The 26,498-nt window shown below is 47.2% G+C and overlaps 1 protein-coding gene across 1 annotated transcript in view; it reads right to left on the bottom strand.

Moving 5' to 3' along the window:
- Positions 1-26,498, bottom strand: part of ESPN (espin) — a 105,295-nt gene that overhangs the window by 69,241 nt on the left and 9,556 nt on the right. Inside the window, exons 3-4 of the mRNA XM_060276128.1 lie at positions 1,880-2,066; positions 1,294-1,476 (exon numbers count right to left, since the gene is read on the bottom strand). Of these exons, the coding sequence (XP_060132111.1) occupies positions 1,294-1,476; positions 1,880-2,066 (370 nt within the window). The remainder of the gene's footprint in view (positions 1-1,293; positions 1,477-1,879; positions 2,067-26,498) is intronic.

Below are 26,498 nucleotides of genomic sequence, written 5' to 3'. Positions count from 1 at the left end.
GTAGGGCACCTGCTTTGCATGCAGAAGGTCCCAGGTTCAATCCCCAGCTGCATCTCCAGATAGGGCTTAGAGAGGCTACTGCCTGGAGCTCTGGAGAGAGCTCTGCTGCCAGTCAGTGTGGACAATACTGAACCAGGTGAACCTCCCTATAGTCCACCTGTTTAGGGTTCCAGCCACTTAGCCACGTTGCCTCTTGTATAAGCTGTATTTAGACCTAGCAAGTCTATGTGTCTTGGGGTGGTTTGCCCTCTTAAGGCAAAGAAGAACCTCTTACACCAATAGCTCAGTTGGTTAGAGCGTGGTGCTGATATTGCCAAGGTTGCAGGTTCAATCTCTGTTTGGGACAGTTGCATATTCCTGCATTGCAGGGGGTTGGACTAGATGATCCTCAGGGTCCCATCCAACACTACAATTCTATGATTCTAAGAGGTTTTGTCGTTTTATATTTTTAAAAACCCTGTACTTCTGCAAACCTCATGAACGCGGCCCCCCACCCCAGCATGTTGATATCTCCCTCTAGTTTCTCCATAGCCTTGCTTGGGCTTGATCAGTACTCATCAGCTGTTTTTGCCATTAAAGCTTTTTTTAAAGAAAAGTGCCATAATTATGCATTTCACATACATTATTCAGAAATCTTTCCAACAACTCTGCAAGGTAGGCCAGACTTAGCCTTGTTTCACGGACATGGTTTCTGCACGTCAAGGCAGGGAGATAGCGAGCAGCTAACAATGTTTCGTGAGTTTATGGCTGTACGAGGGACTTCTGGCTGAACTGAGGCCCCACTCAGAGCATCCAATTTGAAGCATTATGCTGCTAATTTAAGCAGTCATTTCTTCACCCAAAAAATCCTGAGAGCTTTGGTTTGGTAAGGGCTGAGAGCTGTTAGGAGAGCCCCATACCCCCCTTCAGCGACCTACAATTCCCAGAGCGCTTTAACGATCAATCTCTTTTGACAGGGAACTCTGGGAACTGTAGCGCAAGGAGGGAAACAGGAGACGCCTCCTAACAACTCTCAGAACCCATAATAAACTACAGCTCCCAGGATTCTTTGGGGTTGTTGCAAGAGGTATTATAAATGTTTCAAATGCATACTGCAAATGTGGCCTGAGAAGCAACCCCGGATAAATTCCATGCACTTATGGGATAGGACAGACCCTATTCTCTGCCCCTACAGTCCACACAGCAACTGCACAGCAGCTCTTCCTATTTCTCTTCCTGGCCATCAAATTGCTTTGCGTCCCGTCCCGTCCCTCCCTACAAGACACTTGCGAGGCCGACCGGTTGTGGACTCACCTCCAGCTCCCCATTTTCAGCCGCGTCGTGCAAGGGGGTCCCGCCCCAGTGATCCGTGGTGATCTCCCCTCCGTGCAAAAGCAGCCAGCTGAGAACTTTGGCGTGGCCTCGGCTGGCAGCGAAGTGCATGGCGGTAGCACCGTCGTCGTCTTGCTCGGAGAGGCTGATATCCGTGAAGCTCATCTGAGGAATGAGAGATAAATGGCAGGATATATATTATATAAATATGGTAAAGTGTCTTATAGGTCTCTCCCCCCCCCCCGCCTTGCTTGCTTTTTTCACTATTCTTTTTCTGTAGACTAGTTTCATTCTTATTATATTTTATGTTGAACATTTTCCCCCAATTTTTTTTTAACGGAATCGGGGGGGGGAGAGATGGCAGGATAAAAAGCCCCCCCCCCTGAAATAAAACAGGCTTAGAAGCTCCATTGCAGCAAGCGCCACGGGAGAGGATTGAGATACAAACGCAAACAAATGCAATTTGCTTTTAGGTGACCACTTGAATGTTGCTTGGGCAGCCTTACTGGGCCCCGAGTTCTGATCCCCCTCACACCCAGCCTTCGCTGCAGCCCCGAGCAGCCCTCACCAGCCAGACGATGACGGTGTTGTGGCCCATCTGGGCGGCGGCGTGGAGAGGGGTCATCCCGTCGTTGGCGCGTAGGTGAGGGTCCGCTCCGCAGTCCTTGACCAAGTACTGGATGATTTCCAGGTGGCCCTCCTGGCAAGCTAAATAGAGAGGTGTGGCACCATTCTTGGTTTGGGCACTGACCGAACTGCAGGGGCGAGAAGACGGAAAGGAAGAGTGGGTGGGAGGGAAGGTTGGGTACTCAGGCAGCAGCCCTTTCCAAAGTCTCTCTGGATGGGCTCTCTGTGCCCTTTCTCATAGGAGTGCAGAGTTGGAAGGCACCCCAGGTGTCATCTAGACCAACCCCATTTCTGTTTCATGAGCAACTTGTAGGCAGGACTATGTTCCTCTCTCCCTCCCTCCCTCCCTCTCTCAACTTGCTATCGTAATACAGTCGTACCTTGGATCCCAAACACCTTACAAGTCTAACGTTTTGGCTCCCAAACGCTGCAAACCTGGAAGTGAGTGTTCCGGTTTGCTAACGTTCTTTGGAACCCGAACATCCGACGCGGCTTCTGCAGCTTCCGATTGGCTGCAGGAGCTTCCTGCAGGCAATCGGAAGCCGCGTCTTGGTTTCCGAACGTTTTGGAAGTCGGACAGACTTCCGGAACGGATTCCATTTGACTTCCGAGGTACCACTGTAGGTTTGAGATGGACTGAATCGATTTTGGGGGGGTCCTCTCCAAACCTGTGATTTTTTTCCCGTCAAGGGAAAAGGGCAGGATGTAAATAAGAATAAGAGTAAGAATCTTATGAATAGAAAAGGAGACTACTGAAATGATCAAACCAGTTTCTTTGTTAGGTATATAGCCCTAGCCATGTCTGCTTGGTCATGTAAAGATAAAGGGACCCCTGACCATTAGGTCCAGTCATGACTGACTCTGGGGTTGCGGCGCTCATCTTGCATTATTGGCCAAGGGAGCCGGCGTATAGCTTCCAGGTCACGTGGCCAGCATGACAAAGCCGCTTCTGGAAACTAGAGCAGCGCACAGAAACACCATTTACCTTCCCGCTGGAACGGTACCTATTTATCTACTTGCACTTTGACGTGCTTTCGAACTGCTAGGTTGGCAGAAACTGGGACTGAGCAACGGGAGCTCACCCCATCGCAGGGATTCAAACCGCCGACCTTCTGATCGGCAAGCCTTAGGCTCAGTGGTTTAACCTACAGTGCCCCTATATCCCGCTTGGTCATGTACGCTTGGGCTAAAGTGTTGCCTTGGAAATTAAACAGCTGGAAGGTGATTGGGAGAGCGTGTGTCTCTCGTCCAGCTTCCCTAGGTCTCTCTTGTTCTCTCTCACACAGAGAGACCTATAAGATAGCCCTTTGGACCAGGTGACTTGAAAGAGCTACTTCATTCCTATTGGCCTGTTTGAGCATTATGATTAGCAGGCTAAGCCCCATTGGTAGCCTGAGTCTGCTTAGTGGCAACCACACAAGGGTCCCTGTAACAAATTATTTCTGTTCCAGCAGTGCTGCCAGGAGATACCTGGAAATTGAGCCAGGGAGCTTTTCAATGCAGGGCAGATGCTCCAAGACTAAGCCATAGACCACCTCTCTCTGCTCAGTGCTGCCACTTCTTTACCCCATGCTGCATGCAGAGAGGAGCTCTCCATTGGTGCTCTCTCTCTCTCTCTCTCTCTCTCTCTCTCTCTCTCTCGCTCCCCCCCCCCTGCTCCAGGCAGGGCCATCCCATCCTTCTGGGTCATTAAGTTAATCAGCCTGCTTAGGCTAAGCTCCTTCCACCGGCTGTTTTTGGATGCTGCAGTTTCGTATCATGTCTAAATAAGCAGATTAGGCGAGTAGTAAACACAGGAGGGAAAGGCTAACAACACAGAGATGAAAATGGGAGGGTGGGGAAAGAGAGGATAGCAACCCACTTTGAAGCAGAAGCTCTAGAACTTGTGGGCACCCAAGGAAGCTGAATGCTGGAAGACTCAGGGTGGATAAAAACAAGTCCTCCTTCACCCAGTGCAACGTTAAACGGTGGAACTCCCTTCCACAGGAGGCAGTGATGGCCACTGACTTGGATGGCTTAAAAGAGAATTAGACAAATTCATGGAGGAGAGGGCTAGCCAAGATGGCTATGCTCTGCCTCCATTGTCAGAGGCAGCAATGCTTATAAATACCAGTTTTGGGAAACCACGGGAGGAGAGAGGGCTCTTGTGTTTAAGTCCTGCTTACTGTTTTCCCGCAGCCAAAGGATAAGAGGCAAGCTGAGCCAGGATCGTGATCCAGCAGGGCTCTTTTTATGTTCTTCATTTTTATGGGCTGGATGAATTCTATATAGCAAATCCAGATAGAGGCAGCAACAGAAGCAGATTCCGGGCTGATCATCACACACCTCATTCCCATGAGACAGGGTCTTTTTGTTGTTTGAGGCAGAGCAACAAATGACTCTCCCCAAGAGTCTGAATTCCCCCAAACATGCACAGGATTTGCTTTAAAAGAGCATTTTGTTTCAGATCAGTAGGTAGACCAAACAAATTTGACTATACTGCCCAGAGGGTGGCAACACAAAAACATTCCACATCTGTGGAATGCTCTCCTGAAGGAGATTCGCCTGGCGCCTTCATTATACACCAGGCATGTCCAACAGGTAGATCGTGATCTACCGGTAGATCACTGGACGTCTGTGGTAGATCACCGGTAGATCAGTGGCTCCCCCACAGAAGCTAAAAAACGTTGGCTTCCCTAAAAAAAAAGCTCAACATCTTTGCCCTGCACCCCTAAAATGACCTGAACCACCCAAAACAGGGCTTTCCTTCCTAAAAAAAGAGCTCAATGTCGCTTTCCTCTTCCCTAAAGGTTCAATAACTTTTACGTGAACCCCCCAAAACAAGGCTTTCCTTCCTAAAAAAAACTCAACAACTTTGACCTGAACCCCCCAAAAGGGGGTAGATCACTGCCAGTTTTTAACTCTGAGTAGATCGTAGTCTCTTGGAAGTTGGCCACCCCTGTTATACACCATTAGGCGCCAGGCAAAAACGTTCCTCTTTAACCAGGCCTTGGGCTGATTGACATCCAATGCCCTCTTAAAATGTTTTGTGGAACATTATTGAGTTGTCTTTGTTTTTATTATATATTTTGTGGCTTTTTAATTGTGGTTTTATGTTGTGACCTGCCCTGAGATCTATGGAAATAGTGTGGTATAATAATGACAATGATGACGACGACAACAACAACAGAGTAAATAGGTGCATCTACATCATCCTCTGAAAGCTGTGCAATGAGGGTGCCAGGCACACTGCTTTGGGGAGGGAGTTCCACAGGTTAGGGGCCACCACAGAGAAGACCCTCTATTCCCAGGCCACCCCCACCCCTGAGCCTCTGAGGACAGAGGAACTAGCAAGAGGGCTCCCTTTGCCGAACTCAGCACCCAAGAGGGTCTTTAAGGAAGAAAGTGGTCTTTCAGGTCTTTGGGGCCTGAGTCATTTAGGGCTGAAGGCTACTGCACCTCCTAAGTACCAGCTTCAGTGTAGTTTTGTCCCATGAGGTGGGGGCATAGGAACTCAGATTCATGAAGGGAGGTTGAATTATATAATAAAAATTAAAATACATATTTGGCTGTGACTTCCCTCCCCCCCCCAACTGATGGTTTTCATACTTGTTCTCTAATCCTGCCATTGATTATATTTATTATTATTAAATCAATTCTTTTTATGCATAGATTATAAATTACTCCTAATAGTAAATAATACTTTTATCCTTACAAAACTTCTTGCAACCGTACTAACACTGTCAGTTGTTGACAGTTGTCTTTCAAATACAACATGAATTTATTCCAGTCTTTCAGAAACGTCTGGTCCTGCTGGTTCCTAATTTTTCCAGTCAATTTTGCCAATTTGGCATGGTACAATAATTTCATCTGCCACTCTTCTTTCTATGGTAATTCTTCCTGCTTCCATCTTTGGGCTAAAAATTTTCTCGCTGCTGTGGTTGCATATAAAAACAATGTTTTGTCCAGCTTTTGTATTTCTCTTCCTACGATACCTAAAAGAAAGGCTTCTGGTTTCTTTGTAAATGTATAGTTTTTTAAAGTTCATTATATATCATTTCCCAGAACACCTTAGCTGGAAGCAGCCATTCCAACACTAGAAAACACAAAAACAGCTGCTTTCAGAAAAAAGAGGGAATGGGGTTGAATTCTTGGCATGGGCAATTGGTTGGACTCCTCAGAGCTGGGAGCCAGAGCTACTTTGCTAGTCAATTGCCTCTTCTTCCCTTCATTGTCTGTTGCATTATGGAATGGGAGTCGTAGCAGAGTGGCAGAGCACCTGCTTTGCATGCAGAAGGTCCCATGTTCAAGGTCCCATGTTCATATCCAGGTAGGAATAGGAATATTCCCTGTCTGGTAAACTGGGCAGCTGCTGCCAATCAGTGTAGACAATGCTGAGCCAAATGGGCCAATGCCCCGACCTGGCATAAGGCAGTGGAACAGAATTTGCAGAATAAGTGGACTGCCAGCTCAGCAGTGAAAATGCTCATTCAGGAGTCTAGCAGTGATGTGCCAGTGATTTCATATAACATTTGCTTCTCTAGGAAGCTCTTGTCATGCATTTATTCTGGGCAATGCAAGCTATCTTCACCCTGCATTTCCCCAATGAGATCAACCACCCTGTATCTTCCAAGCTGGATCCCAAGCTTTGGCTGGGTTCAGATTTGCCCAAAAGATTTGCAAATGCCTGGGCTGCGGCATCACGAAGACCGTTTTATTACGCTCCCAATAAACACCTGTTTAATATTTTAGAGAGGAGATGCAATAAATACTCGGCTCTGCTATCAAAATAGATGCCGGGGCTTTCAATAATTCATTGCTGTAACTCTGAGAAGGGCGGTGGCAGAGCGGGCTCTCAGGAGGCAGGGAAGCGGAGGGCTGGCCCAGGGTGGCCCGGTGCCCTACTTCGCAGAGGGCAGTCCTCTAGGTTGAAGGCACCTTCCTCCGAGCCTCGTTGAAAGAGAACGGGTTGCAAACAACTCAAGTTTTACTCTGAGTAGACCCACTGAAACTCATGGGCGGAAGAAAGGCCACCCTGTCAGACCAGAATCTCCAGACTAGTCCCACTGTGTTTGATGGGATTGCTGTTGGGTGATGGGGAGAGAGCCAAGAGATCTCTCTGGAGAAACCTGGCCACTCTGACCCTCTTTGGGGCATGTTGGGATGCACTCTGCTGCTGCGGCGGTCAATGGAAGTCACTGTAAACAGAACCAAGCTGGCGTATGGGTAGCAGGCTGTGTCCCCAAAATGGGTCCAGCTCTTTGTGTTTGGCTAACAGCTGCAAAGGATGTTGTTTCATGAGCAGGTGTGAGCCACGGTTCAAAAGAAAAGGCCCTGTGCTATGCTTCCAGATGTTTATTCAGCCATAGGAGAGGTTCAGCAGGTGGGCCTTTTGTTCCCAAATGTGTGTGTGTGTGCGTGTGTGTGTGTGTGTCTGTCTGTCTGTTCATCCAAACCAGCTTCTTTCGGGTCTCAGCTGTCCTAAACTATTTTTGCTTACTTGAAAAACCTCAGTAAAAAAAAAAGGGAAAAAAGATTCACAGAACTGCAGAGTTGGAAGGTACCCCAAGGGTAATCCATCCTAACCCCCTGCATTGCAGGAATCACAGCTAAATAACCACCGGCAGGTCGCCACCCAACCCAATGAAGGAAAGCCCACTGCCATCAGAGGGAGTCTGGTCCAGCTGTCAAACAGCTCGCTGTCAGGAAGTTCTTCCTGATGCTAAGTCATCAGAATCTTCTTTCCTGTCATTTGAATACATGCATACATCCTGCAAGGGGCCGGGGACTAGGGCCACCCCAAAAGCATCCATTCAGCTGCACCCAGAAAATAAGTTGGGGCGGAGATAAAACCTAAGGCTGGTGGCTTTCTGGTATCTTACAGGCTCAGAACACCATGATGAATCTTTGAATCGGGGGTATCCACTGCCTGCAGACCACGTTTGGCCACCCAAAAGGTTTTTGATGACCCCCAAGAACCCAAATAATTTGGTGGTAGCTTTTGATGTTTCTATTATGAGCCAAAGGTCCGTATAGTTAAAGCTATGGTTTTCCCAGTAGTAATGTGTGGAAGTGAGAGCTGGACCATCAAGAAGGCTGATCATCGAAGAATTGATGCTTTTGAATTATGGTGCTGGAGGAGACTCTTGAGAGCCCCATGGACTGCAAGAAGATCAAACCTATCCATTCTGAAGGAAATTAGCCCTGAGTGCTCACTGGAAGGACAGATCGTGAAGCTGAGGCTCCAATACTTTGGCCACCTCAAGAGAAGAGAAGAATCCTTGGGAAAGACCCTGATGTTGGGAAAGATTGAGGGCACTAGGAGAAGGGGATGACAGAGGACGAGATGGTTGGACAGTGTTCTCGAAGCTACAAACATGAGTTTGACCAAACTGCGGGAGGCAGTGCAAGACAGGAGTGCCTGGCGTGCTATGGTCCATGGGGTCACGAAGAGTCAGACACGACTAAACGACTAAACAACAACTATGAGCCAATGTGGGTGGCCCTCTAGCCCCACCCAAAAGGGTAGCCACTTCCTATATAGGCCCAGTTTTTAAGAAACCCCCACATTTTTAGCTGTTATGGCTGAGGTGATGCCTTTGGGCCAAGATCTCCTGAACCTGGAGTCTGGAGTTAATGTCCTTTTACTTGGCTTCCAGCCGCATGGTGGAACTGTGGCAAATTTATTTCCCCGGCGCAAGCACTCAGCCCTGAAATATGTGAAGAATCCCTCAGGTTTCATTATTCTGGCCTGTGGCCAGTACACATGAACCAAACAGATCATGGCTAGATCAGATTTTATTCATGAACGTATGAAGCTCCCTTATACAAGTGAGAGCACAGTCCCATCTAAACCAAGACAACAGTCTGAGCTTATCATCTTACTCAGAATAACATGGCTTCATAGGTTTACTTTGACTAGCAGTGATTCTTCAGGGCAGCCTTGTGCCCCCACCAGATGTTTGAAGATTCAGGACAGATAAAAGAAAGGACATCATCACCCCACAGCACATAGTTAAACCATGGAACTCTCTCCTGCAGGAGGTCACCAACTTGGATGGCTTTAAAAAAGGACAAGGCGAATTCATGTAGGAGAGGGCAGTAGTGCTTCTGAATACCAGTTTCTGGAAGTCACAGGAGAGGAGATTGCTCTTGTGCTTGTGGGTTTCCCACAGACATCTGGTCAGCCACTGTGAGACCATGATGCTGGACTAGATTGGCCCTCGGCCATTGGGATTAATGGAAACCGTAGTGCAAAACATCTGGAGGGTACCAGGCTGGGAGAGGCTGCTCAGGTAGAAAGCACCTTGATTTCTGAGAGCCTTTAACTCAGTCGTGGGAAACATGTGGGCTTCCAGATGTTGCTGGCTGGACTCCCAACTCCCATCAGCCTCAGCCAGACAGCATAGCCAGGCATGATGGGAAATGTGGTCACCAACTTTCTAGAGGACCAGAGGTTCCCCATCCTTACTTGAACTGGAGACAGGATCTTGGCCTTTCTCCATGAACTACCACAGAAAACTACACAGGCCCTCCTGACACATGAAACGGCCTTGGTTCGCCATCACACTATTGGAGCACCTGGCCCAGGCTTTCCCCTTTGATTGACAGCGTCTCTCCAAGTTTTCCAGTAAAGGTCGTTCCCATCAACTGAGCTGCGGAAGATGGAGACACCTGGGACTATGTCCACACACAGCATGTGCTATCTCAGTGAGCTAAGGCTGCTCCCCCTGGTGGGCAGAAAGCAGAGCTTTGATGCTTTTTCTCACGAGTAGCAAAGCAACATAAATCATGCAACTTACAAAAGGAATAGAATCATAGAGCTGGAAGGAACTCCATGGATCATCTAATCCAACCCCCTGCAATGCAGAAATATGCATCTATATGGGGATCAAACCCGTGACCTTGGAGTTATCAGCACCATGCTCTAACCAACTGAGCTCACCAGCAAAGGCAATAATAATTTACACAGGGGCTCCCAATATGCTACCAGGCCAATTTCAATGTGCTGGTGACAACTTAGAAGGACGAGAGATTCAAAAGAACTGTCGCCCCCTAGATTGGTCTTTTTATATCATCGCGGGAGGCCTTACTGGGTGTTCCATCAACAGGTGAGATCTATTATATGGCAGCATACAGAAAGGCCTGCTTTGATGGCTCCACTTGGATGTGGAATGTCCTCCCTTCTGTTGGTTGGCTGGCATAGCCTCACTTTGCTTTTCGAAGCCAGCTGAAAATATTGTTGTTGACGCAGGCATTTCTAGGAGACTGTTAAGTGTCTAGAGATCAGGCACCAGGATGGCTCTCCAAATTTTCTTGCACTACAACTCCCATGAGCCCTACCCAGGAAGGCCTATAGTCCAGCAACACCTGGAATACTACAAGTTCCCCATTCCAGCACCAAGGTATAGCTTTCAGAGGCTACCGCTGTACCAATCTTATTTGTACGATGGTTTCCCTTAAAACTTTGCCAGAGCTGTCCCCTGCAATGAACAGTGGGCTAGAAATTTTGTGCAATAAATAAAAAAAATGAAGCAGGTTTTGCAGGCTCCCAAGCGAAGTTCCTTTGCTCAGCGAAGCCGGAGAATGAAGCTGTTATCTTTTGCACCGTGAACGGACTATAAATTCTTCCCCTAAACGCAACCCCTAGAGAGGCAGAACAGGGATCGGGGGCAGGTTGGGGGGGAGGGAGGGAGAATTACCCCCCTGCACGTCTACATTTTAATATTTTTAATCTATTTAATTAACAGTAATAGGACTGAGGCCTCTTAGCTGCTAATCAGGGTGACGGACCCTCATCCTAAACCCATCACGGTCAATTTCAGTCTCATCTACCATCCGGCAAATTAATCTGCCCTTCCAGGTCTCAGTCATATGCTGCAGAGCCAGCAAGTGCTTTAGGTCCCCTGGTAATGCTGTGCTGGTGGGTTAAGGGCTTTGCCATCTGGCTTCCACAAGCCACAGGGGAGAAATAATGTTGAGATAGCAGATGCTTGGGGTGGGGGTGGTGTGTGCGAGGGAGAGGGGCAGCGTAACATTCCTTTGCTCTGCAAAAGCCCATCCCATCTGGGCTAAATTCCAGAAGGGCCAGCAGCTGCTTATGTCATGGCGACATACGCCGGGGAAGGATTCTCCAGCATCTTGAAAGCTAACACCTTTAGAGCAGCATCCTCTTTGGGTGGGGTCCCATCATCAAATGCAGGAGAGATAACAGCTCCTGAAAACTGGCAACCTGGCCATCAGCTGGTCCAGCTGTCACCTGGTCTACACCCCTTCCCTCCACAGGGACTGCAGTGCCAACAGCCTCAGGTCAGAAGAGGCAACTCAACACATACATGACTCAAAATGCATCCCTGACTGAACCATTCCTTTCCATGCCTTTTAACTCAAGGAACAAAAAAATCAAGCCTCTGAGTTGTGATTAAGGTAAAAGTCTGCTCAAGACTAGGGCTGGGCGATAGCTGGATTTCAACAACACGATATCTCACCAACTACTGTAAACATTGTGATATACCGATATATCACAATGTCTGAAATAAGGATGGAACTATGGAGAGGTGAACAGTGGGGGCTGGACGGTATCTGGTTTTCAACATCGCGATATACTGATATATCATGATGTCTGAAGTAAGCATGAGTTACGTAGAAATATTGCCTAGCTTCACAGTTTCTCCCGCATTGTGATTTCTGCATAGCACACAAACACACACACGTGTCATGATTCGCAATATATTGCCAGGTCAAAATTTTTGAAACTGATATCATTATATGGACTTCAAACCAGTTCTGGATAATATTTTGCCCAGCTATGCAAAAATCGCATAGCTATGCTATGCAAAAACCACAATGTGGGGAAAACCATGAAGCCAGCCAATGCCTTTACATAGCTCTACCCTTATTTCAGACATTGTGATATATCGGTATATCACAATGTTTAGCTGGTGATATACAGTGGTACCTCAGGTTATGAACTTAATTCATTCTGGAGGTCCGTTCTTAACCTGAAACTGTTCTTAAACTGAGGTACCACTTTAGCTAATGGGGCCTCCCACTGCTGCCGCACTGCCACCGTGCGATTTCTGTTCTCATCCTGAAGCAAAGTTCTTAACCCGAGGTACTATTTCTGGGTTAGCGGAGTCTGTAACCTGAAGTGTCTGTAACCCGAGGTACCACTGTATTGTGGTGTTGAAAACCAGATATTGCCCAGCCCTAATGCACACAGTGTTAGAAACTCAGAGATATAAGCTAGGTGCCAAATGGCTCTTTAAACCAAAGTTACAGTCGCCAAAATGGAATGTCTAGTTGCCATTTTGGGGCAAGACAGCTCTAAAGTCTTATTTTTGCCAAACGATGGGTTGACTGTGATTGATTCTCAGTTAAACATCTGGCTAGTTCGGATGACAACCTTGAGCTAGGTTAAGAGCTTTGAGAACTTAAAGTAGAAAAGTCACCAGATCCACCTATATACAGTATACAGTCCACCTATATATTGGCCTATTCCAACCTCCCAGAAGGTGCTGGTGGCTCTGCTGTTTGATTCCCTCCTGCTCAACCTGTACAGATTATTCTGAAAACGCTGCAGATCCCAGGAATGGTCTCTTTCAAAGGGAACCAGCTCTTGACCCTCAAAAGGAAGGGTTAGTGGGTGCAGCAACCCTGGGAATGGCAGCTTGCCTCTTGTTATGAAGTTTGGCAGGTGGCAGGAATGCGGAGAATGCAGCTGTTTTGTGAACTAAACTTTGTTGCTCTTTTCAAAGACCACAGAGTTATCCCACAGGCTTGGAGAGCTCCTGTTTCTCAGAGGGTGCATGAGCAAAGCAGGTGGGGTCCAAGGTCAGGGAAGCTCCAGGAGCAGGCTCTGCTGCTACCAATGCTGCAAAGGTTCTTTCTCAAACAGCACATCCTCCAATTGAAAAGAAAAGGTGGGAAACTTTGATGCAGAGAAAGAAGCAGAGAGGCAGCGCTTCTTCCTCTCCTAACACCAGAAATCGCACAACACTGATGAGCATCAGAACATAAGAAGGCATGCTCAGAGATGGAAGGAAGAAACAACCCCGACCGGAGAAGAACGGCAAACCAAGTTGATGGACTATGCTGAATTGGCAAAATTAACTGGGAAGCTCAGAAATCAAGAAGACAAGAATTTTAAAAAAAGAATGGGAAAAGTTTGTGATTTACTTACGAGACCGCTGCAAGCAAGTTAAAACATTGGCAGGATTTTCACCACATTTGTAAAGTAATAGAAACTATGGATAATTTAGTAGGATAAAAATTCCCAGTGGCTGGGAATCACAGTGTAACACCCAGCGCTGCAGGAATCTCAAGTAAAGCATTGGGTATTCCTTGGGGCTAAAATCCTCCTTAAGGGTTTCCCACTGGGGCATCTGGTTGGCCCCCAAGAGAACAGGAAGCTGGACTAGATGGGTCCCCTTTGGCCAGATCCAGGAGACTCTTCTTATGTTCTCAAGGACCTGCCTGCATTTCTGAGCACTCTTCACCAGAAGCAGGACAAGCCCACGCCCCTTAAAGCTGTAGCTGCTCTGATAAGCTCGATCACCATAATTCACAAGTGTCCAGGCAGACCAAAGCTGCGCCAAGATTTACAGCTGGGCATTGATTGCAGGCAGCCCCATAAATCAGCACTCTGGAGAGACCTGCGCCATTGTGCCAGGTCCCAGATAGCTTCACGGCAAAGGCCGTAAAGGCATTGCAGGCATAGCAAGCGATAAAAGCCAGCCCCCACCCCCACCCCCAAATCCAAAGCACACAATGGGCTGCAGCCTCCTCCTTCTTCCCACTCCCTGGAAGGTTTCATTAGTTCCGGTAAGGAACGCTTCTGCAAAGAACAATCCGCAAGCCATTTTGGGAGGCTCAGCAGATCTGTGGAACTCTGAGCCACTTGACCAACGCACGGATCCATGGCAATGCTGAACAAATGGGCAAGAAGAGGAGACTCTGGTAGCAACTGGTGGTTGTGGGTGTTCTGGTGATCCTGGGTGTAAGAACAAGGGCAGAAGAGTGGTTTCACCTGTGTAATGGTGGGGCAGGGGTGCAAAAAGTCTGTAGGAAGGGGCGCAAGTTTTCCGCCCACCTGCCTGGATTCCCTCCCCCATTAGGAGAGGGATTAGCTGCTTGCTGGTTACCCGGGCAACTGCAGCAAACAACCCGGCCCTCCTCTCCCCTCATTGATCGCCACCAGCCAAGCTGATTAAGAATTAACAAGGCAAAGCCTACAGATTGAAGGGCTGGCACTGATCAGGTTTAAAAGCCCCGGCCGCTGATTAGGGACAAGATTAAACAGACGCAAAGCAAAAAGAGCCCTTCCCCCCCCCAAACGTGCTTCAGCCCCAGGAGCAGCAAAGACCACAGCCTCACTATGAATATAGGGCTAGTTATAGTTGCTGCCAATGCCACTCCAATTCATTTAGTCATTAGGATGAGATGCACCTCTATCTAGCTGCCCACCTCATGGAGCATCAAAGGGTTATCTGACCATCTGGGCCTGCACAACCCACTAGAGTTATCCCCTTGACTGCATCACCCCATTTTTCATTGCACCCTCACACAAGCTTTTGAGCAGAGTTTGCTGTGGTGCCAGTTCCAAGGTTCTAGTCCCTGGTGTTACTGCTCTGCACATCTTCACTCCCTCTCGTGGGCCAATTCCACATCAGCCTTTTTTTCCCTGATAAAGAGATGGTGGGGGCAGCTGTAGCAATTTTGCATGGGATTCCCACCCCAAGAAAATGCACCTGCGCATATGACGACATTTTGGTACTCAAAAAGCACTCTCTGTCTCTGGATACATTGAAGAGAAGATTCACTTGAGCCATGCATTTCTAATATATTCCATACTTTTGATAGCTGGGTCGCAAGGTTCCTTGGTTGGGTTCTTGAATAAAATGGCAAGCATTCTTCACTTCAGTCTCTCCCCCTCACATTTATGTGTATAAAAGCATTTTTAGCACGGAGAAACCTTATTTTGGGGGTGGCATATAAATGCTGTTTTATTTTTTTGCAAATAATTTAAATTCCCCAGTGGATATCAGATGCAGCCATTTTTAGTTATGTGATGCTTCTTCAAACTCAATGTAGTGAGGATTTCCCCCTTCCTTTTTGCCAGTTTCACCACTATTCTAATTTCTTTTAGTTGATGTGCAGGTGTCCCTGGGAAGGGGGTGGGTGCTGAGGTGGGACCAGAATGTCCACAATTGCACTGCGGACAATTCACCCCTGAAAGGACAGCACTGAATCTGTGATGTGAGCTTTTGAAAACCACAAATCATAACTTGGCAGGTGCTGGGGAATCGCAATGTCTTGATCGTCCAGAATAAGCGAGTGAGCAGAGAAGGAATCGGTATCAGAGAAAATAACTAGTGTAGGAACATCCAGCATGAGACACTGCCTTGTAATTGATTCAGCCCACTAGTCCATCTGGTTCAGTATTGCCTACACGGACTGGCAGTAGCTCCCCAGAATTTCAGGCAAGATTCTCTCCTAGTCCTATGTGGAGGTGACAGGCATCATATCTAGAACTTAATGCATGGAAAGCAGGTATTTTGCTGATGAGCTGCAGCCACTCCCCTTTCTGGAGCAGTGTATACAATAAACAGGAATGCATAAAATTATGCTTCTTATAGATTGACATATCTAGTCACACCCACGCAGAAAACTGCAACTTTCATAAATAAGCAGACAGGCAAAACGATTAATAGAAATGATTAATAGAAATAAGCAGACAGAGAAATAGATTAATAGAAATGATTCAGCAGGACTGAAGCATCCTAAGGGTTCTATCCAATGCTACTCCTACTCAGAGTAAACCCATTGAAGTTTGGCCATCTCATGAGTAGAGAAGACTCCCTGGAAAAGACCCTGATGTTGGGAAAGATTGAGGGCACAAGGAGAAGGGGACGACAGAGGATGAGATGGTTGGACAGTGTTCTCGAAGCTACGAACATGAGTTTGACCAAAATGAGGAGGCAGTGGAAGACAGGAGTGCCTGGCGTGCTATGGTCCATGGGGTCACGAAGAGTCAGACACGACTTAACAACAACAACAAAAACTTGGATCCAATGGGCCACCAAGTAGAACTTAGCTAGACGCAACCCTAACTATTGAAACCATTGGGGCAGATTATTATTATTATTATTAATTAAATTTTACTAATTGCTTCATCTTCCCCAGGGCGACCCAAAGTGACTTACAACCAACCAAACAAACAAAAATAAAAATAAAATGAACCCACATAGATACATTAAAATAAATACTTTTTAAAAATCCTGCCCACTTCTAAAAGGCCACAGACAACCTCATTTGGCCTTTAACTGTCTCAGTCTGGCAATCAGAGAGTTTAATAGCAGCAGCAGGCTCTGTTCTTTGGAAATTCCAAAATCACAGCACCAGCATCACCAAAAGGGCTCTCTCTCCTTTGTACATAGACTGCAAACTTCCACAAGGGAAAGCCGTGCGGAGAAGGGCCTCATCCAAAAACCTTGCAATGCGGGCACGTGGTGTGGGAATTCCTGTATTTGTGAAAATGGGCTTCATAGGATTTACTCACAAGTACAATGTCAGTGTGGTGTAATGGTTAGAGGGTTCGTCTATGACCTGGGAGACCAGGGTTCAGATCCCCACTCTGTCATGAAGCTCATTGCAGTGACCTTGGGCCAGTCACTGTATCTGAGCCGAACCTACCTCACAGGGTTGTTGTGAGGATGGAATGGGGAGGAGGAGAACCATCTAGAGCCTTCTCGGTAGTGGCGCCCACCCTATTGGAATGCCCTCCCACCAGAGGTCAAAGAGAACAACAATTACCAGACCTTTAGAAGGCATCTTAAGGCAGCCCTGTTTAGGGAAGCTTTTAATGTTTGATGGATTTCTGTATTTTAATGTTTTGTTGGAAGCCGCCCAGAGTGGCTGGGGGAACCCAGCCAGATGGGCGGGGTATAAATTAATAATAATAATAATTATTATTATTATTATTATTATTATTATTATTATTATTATCTACACCACCTTGAGTTCCTTAGAAGAAAAGGAGATCTTTAAATGTAATCATCACCCTAAAATAAACAGAGCTTTAGAAATGATGCGTTTCAAAAGGCGCAGGGGGAGGAGAGAAGGGCCACAGCTCAATGTTGACGCATTTGTAGAAGGTCCCAGGTTCAAATCCCTGACTGACACTTCTACATAGGACTGGGAAACGCTGGAGAGCTGCTGCCAGCCAGTGTAGGCCATATTGAGCTATATGCACGTAAAACGGCAAAGGCTCCTGTGAGCTGCATTAAACTACTCAGCTCGGCTTTTCTTGGTAGCTGGTGGGAAAACACAGGTTCACTTTTTCAGGGGATGATTTGCCCCTTATCCAAATATCATCCTTATCTGCAGAAAGAACGAAGAAAACCCTCAGATAGAACCAATCATTTGCTTCCTGCAACAATCCACTTAGCCACCTTCCTTAACCTTTGTGAGTGCACAAAGGGGGGAGGGAGGGAAAGAGTCCTGTTTGGGCAGAATAAAGCCCTACCTCTTAGCCAACACGCAAGGTGACAAGTCCCTCCCCAAATGAGCCCCTGGCCATGTTGCTCACAGCCCCTGGAGATCCAGTTGCAGAGACCTGTAACAGAGACCAGCGTCACACTGTCTCCGGGAGGTGCAGCGAACAGAGAGTCCTCACCCGGCAGTGAATAATTCATGCCCTTTCTTAACTAAGGAAGACAGGTGATCCCAGTAAAAAGCCAGCATGAAAGACAAGGACATTAAAACAAGGAAGGTCTACCAGGGGTAATCCACAGCTAATCGAAAACCTATTTAAAGCCGGGAGCTCCTCTGGTGGGGTTCCCAAGCAGGCAAGAGGGCTCAAGAGGAAATCGAGATTCTGAGCCAAGCTTAGCACTGGATAAATGATGCACACTGCATCGTTTATTTTTGGGAGGGGAGATTTCCCTGCTTCCACCCCACTGTTTTTCTTGAGTTGACTCATCCACACTTCTGATTCTCCCCTTCTTAGAAAGCGTGGGTCTGAGTGGTTTTCGGCTTCCCATCATAGCTGCCAAGTTATCCCTTTTTTAAAGGGATTTTCCCTTATGCTGAATAGGCTTCCTCGCGAGAAAAGGGAAAACTTGGCAGCTATGCTTCCCATTTGCCCCACCTGCCTTCCCCAGGAAAAGCTGCTCTTTAGCGCTGAATCAGAGCAAACATCCATCTGCAGAAAGCATGGCTGACATTTGTTCCAATTCAGGGGTAAAGAATCGGTTTTCTCTGCGGGAAAGCAGCAAATCCTTAGTCCAGCATCCCATTTCACCTTCTTTCAGATTAACCTGGAAAGTTAATTCATTTCATGACTGGTATCACCATGGTTTCTGAAGTATTTGTTTCTTGAATTCCCCTGCCGCTGCCCCAATGTGGACGAGCGATCATGGATGATGGACAGATCAAGATCCTTTCCTTCTTTCTCTTTTTTGCAGTCCTGTTTTTATAGTGCAAATGACTGCAATAATTGGTAAGGTGAGCATGAAGGAGAGGGCAGGGAAGCTGTAGCAAACTGAGCCTACAAGAAGTTTAATGGAGTCCAGAAATCAAAATGACATTGGTGACATAGGTAATTTGGGTCCCAAATATCCAGAGAAATGGGGAGAGGAAATTCATAAACATCCTATTTTTGCTTTTGCATCTTTTCCTGCCATTCTGTTAACCAGGAGAGGCATGAATCAAAACTACTTTCAGTTTTAAATAAATAGTCACCCATATATATAGCTCTGATGCGGGGAGGGGGGGAGCCTTTATGGAGATTCCGTTTTGTGATGCATTTATTATTCCTTACGGAAATGTTTGTTCATTTGCATTCTCTTCACTGGCCTTCACCTGCCCTCTGTGATGTCATCACACGACTACATCTGATTGGCCACGGAGTTTTATGATATCAGAAAGCAACAAATGGCAGGGAGCAGGAATCCCTGACCAAAGGAGAATTAAAAACAAATGCATACGTCAGGAAAAGCAACGCTACAAAATAATCCAAAATGTTTCACTTAACTTCACTGACACATAAACAAATAGCAACCTATTTTTAAAAAACCAAACTGAAATATCTAAATATGCTTTACACAGTCTGGTTTCGAGACAGAGGATGTGCTAAGAAATACTGGCATCTTCAATGTTTTAATTTGGCTTTAAAACGCTCCATTCAGTGTTTATATCCACAGGTTTGGGTAGTAACCCATTTACTTTGAAAGATCAGCCCGGTGACCATAGCTGCCAAGTATCCCGTATCCGCCGGGAAAACCCCTTTTTTCTCACCGTTTCCCGGCGGTCTCCCGTTTGGCAGAAAATCCCGGCATTGTCCCTTAAATTCGATTCTTCCCGGCGGCCATTTTTCTGGTGCCGCTTTGCCCTTCTATGGGCACCAGAAAATGGTGGCGCCGGTGCCGGAAGTCGCTTCCGCGCATGACCGGAAGTTGCGTGACGCGACTTCTGGTGGCGCTTCGCCCTTCTATGGGCATCAGAAAATGGCGGCGCCGGCAGTCGCTTTTACGTGTTTCCGGACATGCGCGGAAGCGACTTCCGGCGCTGGCGCCGCCATTTTCTGGTGCCCATAGAAGGGCGAAGCGCCACCGGAAGTTGCGTCACGCGCATGTCCGGAAACACGTAAAAGCGACTGCCGGCGGCGCCATTTTCTGATGCCCATAGAAGGGCGAAGCGCCACCAGAAGTCGCGCGCTGCCGATCCCGGATCTTTACGATCCGGACTTGGCAGCTATGCCGGTGACTCATCTGAGAAAGAACCGGTGGTGCCAAATCCTGTTGGGAAAAGTTATCTATGGAATGCAAATACTTCCCAGAAAATAAAAAGTCCACAACCTGGCAACTGCAGTAATTCCTGTGTCCTGTCCCAATTCTATTTAAATATGTGGCCTTTCAAGAGGTAAAATTTAGCACCTCTTGCACAGAGGCCCCATTTCAGCTTGGAAATGAGGTTCGCTTGCCATTTGCCAAATTCCAGCCCTCCAGCTCCAAGCTGTGACCAAGCATGTGTTCCCAGGCCACCTGCCTGCTTTATCATAATCCACTTAAGTTTACTTGTATTTACCTGTATGGATCATAAGCTGTGGAGGAGGACGAGGAGGTCTGGTGCAAATTCCCTTTGATAGGTAGGCATCAGCTTGTAACAGCAGCCTTGACAAGGTGCATAGCTAAACTATGGAACTCACTCCTGCAGGAGGCAGTGACGGCCACCAACCTAGATGGCTTTAAAAGAGGATTCGACAAATTTGTGGAGGTAAAGGCTGTATCAGTGGCTACTAGTCATGATGGCTACGCTCTGCCTTCAAAGTCAGAGGCAGAAATGCTTCTAGCAGTTGCTGGGAATTACAGGAGGGGAGAGGACTCTTGTGCTCAAATTTTGCTTGCAAGGTTTCCCACTGGGGCATCTGGTTGGCCACTGTGAGAACAGGATGCTGAGCTAAACGGGACACTGGCCTGATCCAGAAGATTTTTATGCTCTTCATCAGGGGTAGGCAACCTAAGGCCCGGGGGGCTGGGTGCGGCCCAATCACCTTCTCAATCCGGCCCGCGGACGGTCCGGGAATCAGCGTGTTTTTACATGAGTAGAATGTGTCCTTTTATTTAAAATGCATCTCTGGGTTATTTGTGGGGCCTGCCTGGTGTTTTTACATGAGTAGAATGTGTCCTTTTATTTAAAATGCATCTCTGGGTTATTTGTGGGGCCTGCCTGGTGTATACTTTACCCTTGCTGGACCTAGGTGATCCCGGTATGCCACAATTCCATAATATGGCAGAAAAGAATGTGGACCACGGTCGTGGGATAGTTCAGCTATTTTCTTTTCTTTTTTGGATCTCAACTTTCATTTAATAATTTAAAAAAGAAGAAGATCCAGTTCCCAGCTGATGACCGGGAAGACGTGCTGTGGCAATAGCTGCTGAAATCCTTCAAAAAAGAGGCTAAATAAAATCCTGCAAATAAAATCTCCTGCAGTCATGTGTCTGTGCCTTGAAAAAGTTCTTGATTCTCCATGCAACTAGCAAAATTATTATCCCTATATAAACTTATATCCCACCCTTCCCCTCAAAGGAACCCAGCATGGTAAACACACCAGTAATAAAACAATACCAAAAAATAAATAAATATCAAAATCAAAGAGGCACAGAATTGTAGAAGGGAACTCCGAAGGTCATCCAGTCCAACCCCTAGCAAGGCAAGAATCCCTGACAGGTGGCCATTTAACACCATGCGAGGGAGTCCATTCCACTGTCTTAGGGTCAGAAGGTTCCTCCTAATGTTTAGTTGGAACCTCCTTTCAAAAACAATCCCACCTTTTGAAACAACAAAACACAGTTCCATGACAGATGCAGACTCAGAACTGTGGAGGTTATGCAAAGAAAGAAGCTGTGAACACCTGTTGGGTTTGTATAGTTGGCAGAGCAGGAGACTCTTCATCTCAGGGTCGTGGGTTCGAGCCCCACATGGGGCAAAATGATTCCTGCATTGCAGGGGGCAGACTAGATGACCTTTAGGGCCCCTTCCAGCTCTGTGATTACGATCTAACACCAGTTACATATTAGGAAAGTACATTGAATGGGTTTGCATTGTTTCCAGTCTCCACTTCAATTCGACCAAGTTCCATTTCCTATGGTGTAGCAATGAAACAGCCTGGCCACAGAATTTTAACTTAACAAACAAGGGGGTTGCATACAAAACACTCTGAGCTGATTTTTTGTTTTGTTTCTCTCTTTTTTTGAAATAATAATAATGATAATGATATTAATGTTAGCCCTACCCAGAGTAGACCTATTGAAATTAACGGGCATGGCTAACATGGCTCCATTGATTTCAATGGGTCTACAACTGAATTGGATACAACCTCAACTTCTGGATGCTAATCCCTTCAGCGCTCCTTCCAATAGGGCCTCAACATTTCAGCCCTCCCCACTGCAGGGGCAGGCCATTTAAAATTATTTACCCAGGGTGTAAAAATAAACACATCTCCGAATTATAGTAATAATAAATATAATAATATCTGCCTCTGTTGAGAATCTTAACATCCTAATGACTAATATCAATAATATGAGCACCCACCAGACCGTTGCTGAATGAACCAGGCAATCGAAAAATTACAAGTTGCGCGCGCAATACAACACAATGTGTATCACACCGCAACTTTGCTGTGTTCGCACGGGGTTCGCTTACGAAAAGCTACAAGTGTGACTGCACATAACAAGAGGAGGCTGGAACGTCACATACTGTCAAAACACTGGAGTGAATGTTTGTATAGAGTTGCAAATATTAAGAAATGCACAAATTCACAAGCTGCTATTCAGAACTCTCCCTATATTTTGTTAAGAACTGCATCAAAGAGACACAAGATGCTCAGGCCCCAGGAATATGTACCTACTTCCTGGTACACATTTTGCCCGAGGTGTTTGCAAAACAGCTTCCTTGGCACGAGACCCAAAGCATGGGCAGGTTTTTAATTACCACGCCAGGTTCCTTCTCTCCATCCAGGTTATTTATAGGTCTATCACACTCGCTCATCATGGAAAATGAGATTAAACGGCCCGTAATCTGCAAAGCACGGATCCAGCCGACCTGCTTCAATGTCGGGCAGTGATTTTGCCATCAACTCCTTGCTTCAACAGTATTTCTGAACCGGCACCTCAACACCACATTGCTGGCACTGAGCTCGGCGCTGTGGCAGACCTGCAGAGATCTTGGGGATCTCAGCAGCCAGCCCCAAAGGGGGTATGGTTCAATTTGGGGGCAGAGAAGGCTAAGGATTTGACCCCAGTCAGGTGACTGTTTAATCTAGGGACAGGTTTGTGGACCTACAGAACACAGAAGCACATATCTAGCAGGAAATCTGCAGCTTGTGTGAGGACGACACTAGGACCCAGCTGGATCTTAAGATATCAGTGGATCTTTAATTATTTTTTAATTATGCCTAACAGTGCAAACCCCGTAAGGCAAGGGCCGGGGGATGCTTTACAAGGGGGAATCCCTTTGTTGTTGGGAGGAGAAGAGGGACATTCAGTGCATTGATCTCCTTGCTGGAAAGATGTGATCTAAACCAGGCATCCCCAAACTGCAGCCCTCCAGATGTTTTGGCCTACAACTCCCATGATCCCTAGCTAACAGGACCAGTGGTCAGGGAAGATGGGAATTGTAGTCCAAAACATCTGGAGGCCTGAAGTTTGGGGATGCCTGATCTAAACAGCCAGTGTGGTGTAGCGGTTTAGGTGCTGGACTAGGACCTGGAGAGACCAGGGTTCGAATCCCTAGGCAGTCATGAAACCCACTAGGTGGCCTTGGGCCAGTCCATCTCTCTCAGCCTAACCTACCTCACAGGGTTGTTGGGTGGGTAAAATGGAGATAAGAAGAATGAAAATGAGAACAACTTGTTATTTGTACCCCACCCATCTGACTGGGTTGCCCCAGCCACTCTGGGCGGCTTCCAACATATACAAAAGCATAATAAGACATTAAACCTTAAAAAGCTTCCCTATACAGGGCTCCCTTCAGGTGCCTTCTAAACGTTGTATAGTTGTTACTCATCTCCTTGACATCTGATAGGAGGGTGATCCACAGGGTGGGTGCCACTACCAAAAAGGCCCTCTACCTGACTATGTATGCTGCCATGAACTTCTTTCAGAAAGTGGGATGATGATGATGATGGTGTAAACTGGCGCAAACATGAATATTCCATCTAGCAGGTATTTTTCAGGATCCTGTGGTGCTGTTACGACGCCTGAAACCTGCACTCTGTGCATGTTCTACGCACTTGCTTCCCACCAGCACAAGTTGTAAATGCAGAGAGGATGAGTCTGCTAGTGGCTATTTGCCACAATACCTAAATCACAGAACCTCCAGCTATAGGGGGAGTCTATCTCTGAATACAAACTGCAAGGCCCAGGCAACAGGGGATAGTCATTATGTGAACATAACAGATTTGCTGATTTACAAGGTACCACCATGAGACGCAACTCCATAAAACTCACCATAAAACATTGCTTTCAACCAGTTTTACTGTGTCATGGGTACAAGAAACCACAATATTTATTTTTATTTTTAAAGGAAACTCTCCCCACCCTGGTGGCTGAATACCGTCCTCTGGGAAATTATGCTCTAACATTCAGCAGAATCAAGCAAAGATTTTCCAATGCAGTATTCCATGCCAGAAGCGAAAAGAAGAACGATGAATCCTCACCTGCCCCTGCAAAAAAAAAAAACTACCCTTCCCCACATGGGCAGATTTCTCCTAGAGATTTTCCTTGGCAAACTGGAGAGGTAGCACGTCCAAATTTGTCAAAAAAATAAATATCCACCTGCAGGTGGAAGTGGTATGGTCCAAGAAAGCTCTATCCCTTCTTGGTTATTTAGGGTGTTTGAGACCCTCGCTAAATATCTGATTGTTGAGGAACACTCCCCCTCCATTAAAATTAGAGGAATGCTTCACTCTTTAAGTAGCAGGTTCCAGTTTTCAGGGTGACCTCAGTTAAGTGTCCTCTGTGGGACCCTCTTCTGCATTGCCTCCTCCAGAAAGTCAGAGTATTGGACTAGGGCCTGGGAGAGACAAGGGTTCAAATCCCCACTCAGCCATGAAGCTCACTGCATGTGACTTTTGGGCCAGTCATTACATCTCTCAGCCTAACCTACCTCACAGGGTTGTTGTGGGGAATTAAATGAGAAAGGGGTGAACCATGTGTGTGACCTTGTGCTCCTTGGCAAAAAAAAAAAGGTGGGACAGAAAAGCAATAAGCACAAAAATAATAATAGAATAATACAGGCTTATCTGGCAACTCACAGCCGTAAAAAAAACAAAACTCCCATTAGCCCCTGCCCCTGATGGAGCATTGTGGGAGATTTAAAATGTTAGCACACAGCATGAGGTCCTGGCAGGTGCCCCCAAGGCATCTATCTAGTGGTGACACCAGACCCAACACTTACAGAAGTTTCACTTATGGAGCATGAAAGATTTGCATGTGGTCAGAGAAGTTACAGATCAGAGCATGCCTCTTGACTAAAGGAAGCCAACACAGAGCAGAGAGAAACTCACAGAGATTCAAGGAGCAGCAGCCTCTGAGACAGGCAATCCTGCTGCATCCGAAGCGATTGCTCAATTGCCCCCCATGCAGAGAGGCAACAGAAAAAAAGGAGCAGAGACTCACTCAGAGATGCATTGATCCTCCTCCTCTGTGGATGGACACTTTGGGCTTACAGGACCTCTGAATGTTGTAACGTATTTCCCACGGTGCCTGTTTTGGAGGATTACTGGCTTAATCAATTGGACTCCTCACATGACTTTGGGCTAGGGGCCAAATGTCGACTTCCAGACCTCAGGACTCTCCTTAGGCCAGGGGTTGCCAACCTGCGGCCACAACAGACTCTGAGCTTTCATTGGGGATGGGGGGGTGAGGTGGGAAGTAAAACTCTAGGTCTCTTAGAAAAAAAGGTTGTGCAGCAAAATTGTGCTGGTATCCTTCTAAGTGATATCCACATGGTTTTGGCCATTGAGCAAAGTCAGAGCTGTGATTGGTAAGTTTAGACATCAGGCAACAGGAATCCTAAACAACTGCTGTTCCCCCCTCCCCTTTAGTGTGTTATTCCCTTACCCCACATGGTAGCCGTGTTGTGATTGATGCCCTCAGCACTGCCTCCAAATTTAAAAGGTGTCCACTGGTCCAAAAAGGCCGGCGAACCCTGTCCTATGCCATGCCCCATCTTCCCTGAACACAGCCCCCACCAGCCCTACTTTACCCCCCTCCTGAAGCAGCTTTGCCTGCCCAGAATGTGCTCTTGAACTGTGATCATGTTTCTTGTCTGCCGGGATAAAGGGGTGGGTTTGAGGAGGACCTGGCTTGAATAGAGCCTAGCGCAGGCATTGGCAACCTCCAGCCCATGGGCCGGATACGGCCCACGGGCCACCCATGAACTGAGCCACCCGCTCAGCAAGCACCCCCCCCCCCGCGCGCGCTGCAGTAAACCGGCGCAACGTGGCACGGGGACTCGCCGAGTGGCGCTGGAAATCGCGTCTACACAGCCACAAAAGCGATTTCTGGCTGCGCAGAAGCGATTTCTGGTGCTGCGCTGCCCATTTCCAAAATGTCCGCAGCACCAGAAATCGCTTCTGCGCAGCCGCGGACATGCGCAGAAGCCATTTCCGGTGTTCCGGACATGGGCAGCGCGGCACTGGAAATCGCTTCTGCGCCTGTGCGGCCCATGTCCGGCCCAGGGACGATAGTCTGTGGGAATCCTCAGGCCCACAGGCTGAAAAGGTTGCCTAGCATGTACAGGTAAGGGTCACACTCAATGCTCTGCCCACTTTAGCACCCATTCCTGCCCACCATTAACATGTGACCCACAGGAAGTTTGCTCTGAGGGAATGCGGCCAAACCCCACCCCCCAACCACCCCCAAATGTGACCACATACACCCAGCGGCAAAAATATGTCTTCCTATATACAATGAAGGCAAGGCTGTCATCACGCAGCCCCTGTTGGAGGATCTGTAGCGCTGCATCACAATCCTGGATTTGCATGGGTTTAAGAGACCAAAGGAGAAGGCAGGTTG

This window comes from Zootoca vivipara, chromosome 6 (assembly GCF_963506605.1).
Source record: "Zootoca vivipara chromosome 6, rZooViv1.1, whole genome shotgun sequence".
Classification (NCBI taxonomy): Eukaryota; Metazoa; Chordata; class Lepidosauria; order Squamata; family Lacertidae; genus Zootoca; species Zootoca vivipara.
The sequence above is the reverse complement of the archived record's forward strand: the minus strand, read 5'-3'. Positions and strand labels throughout refer to the sequence as shown.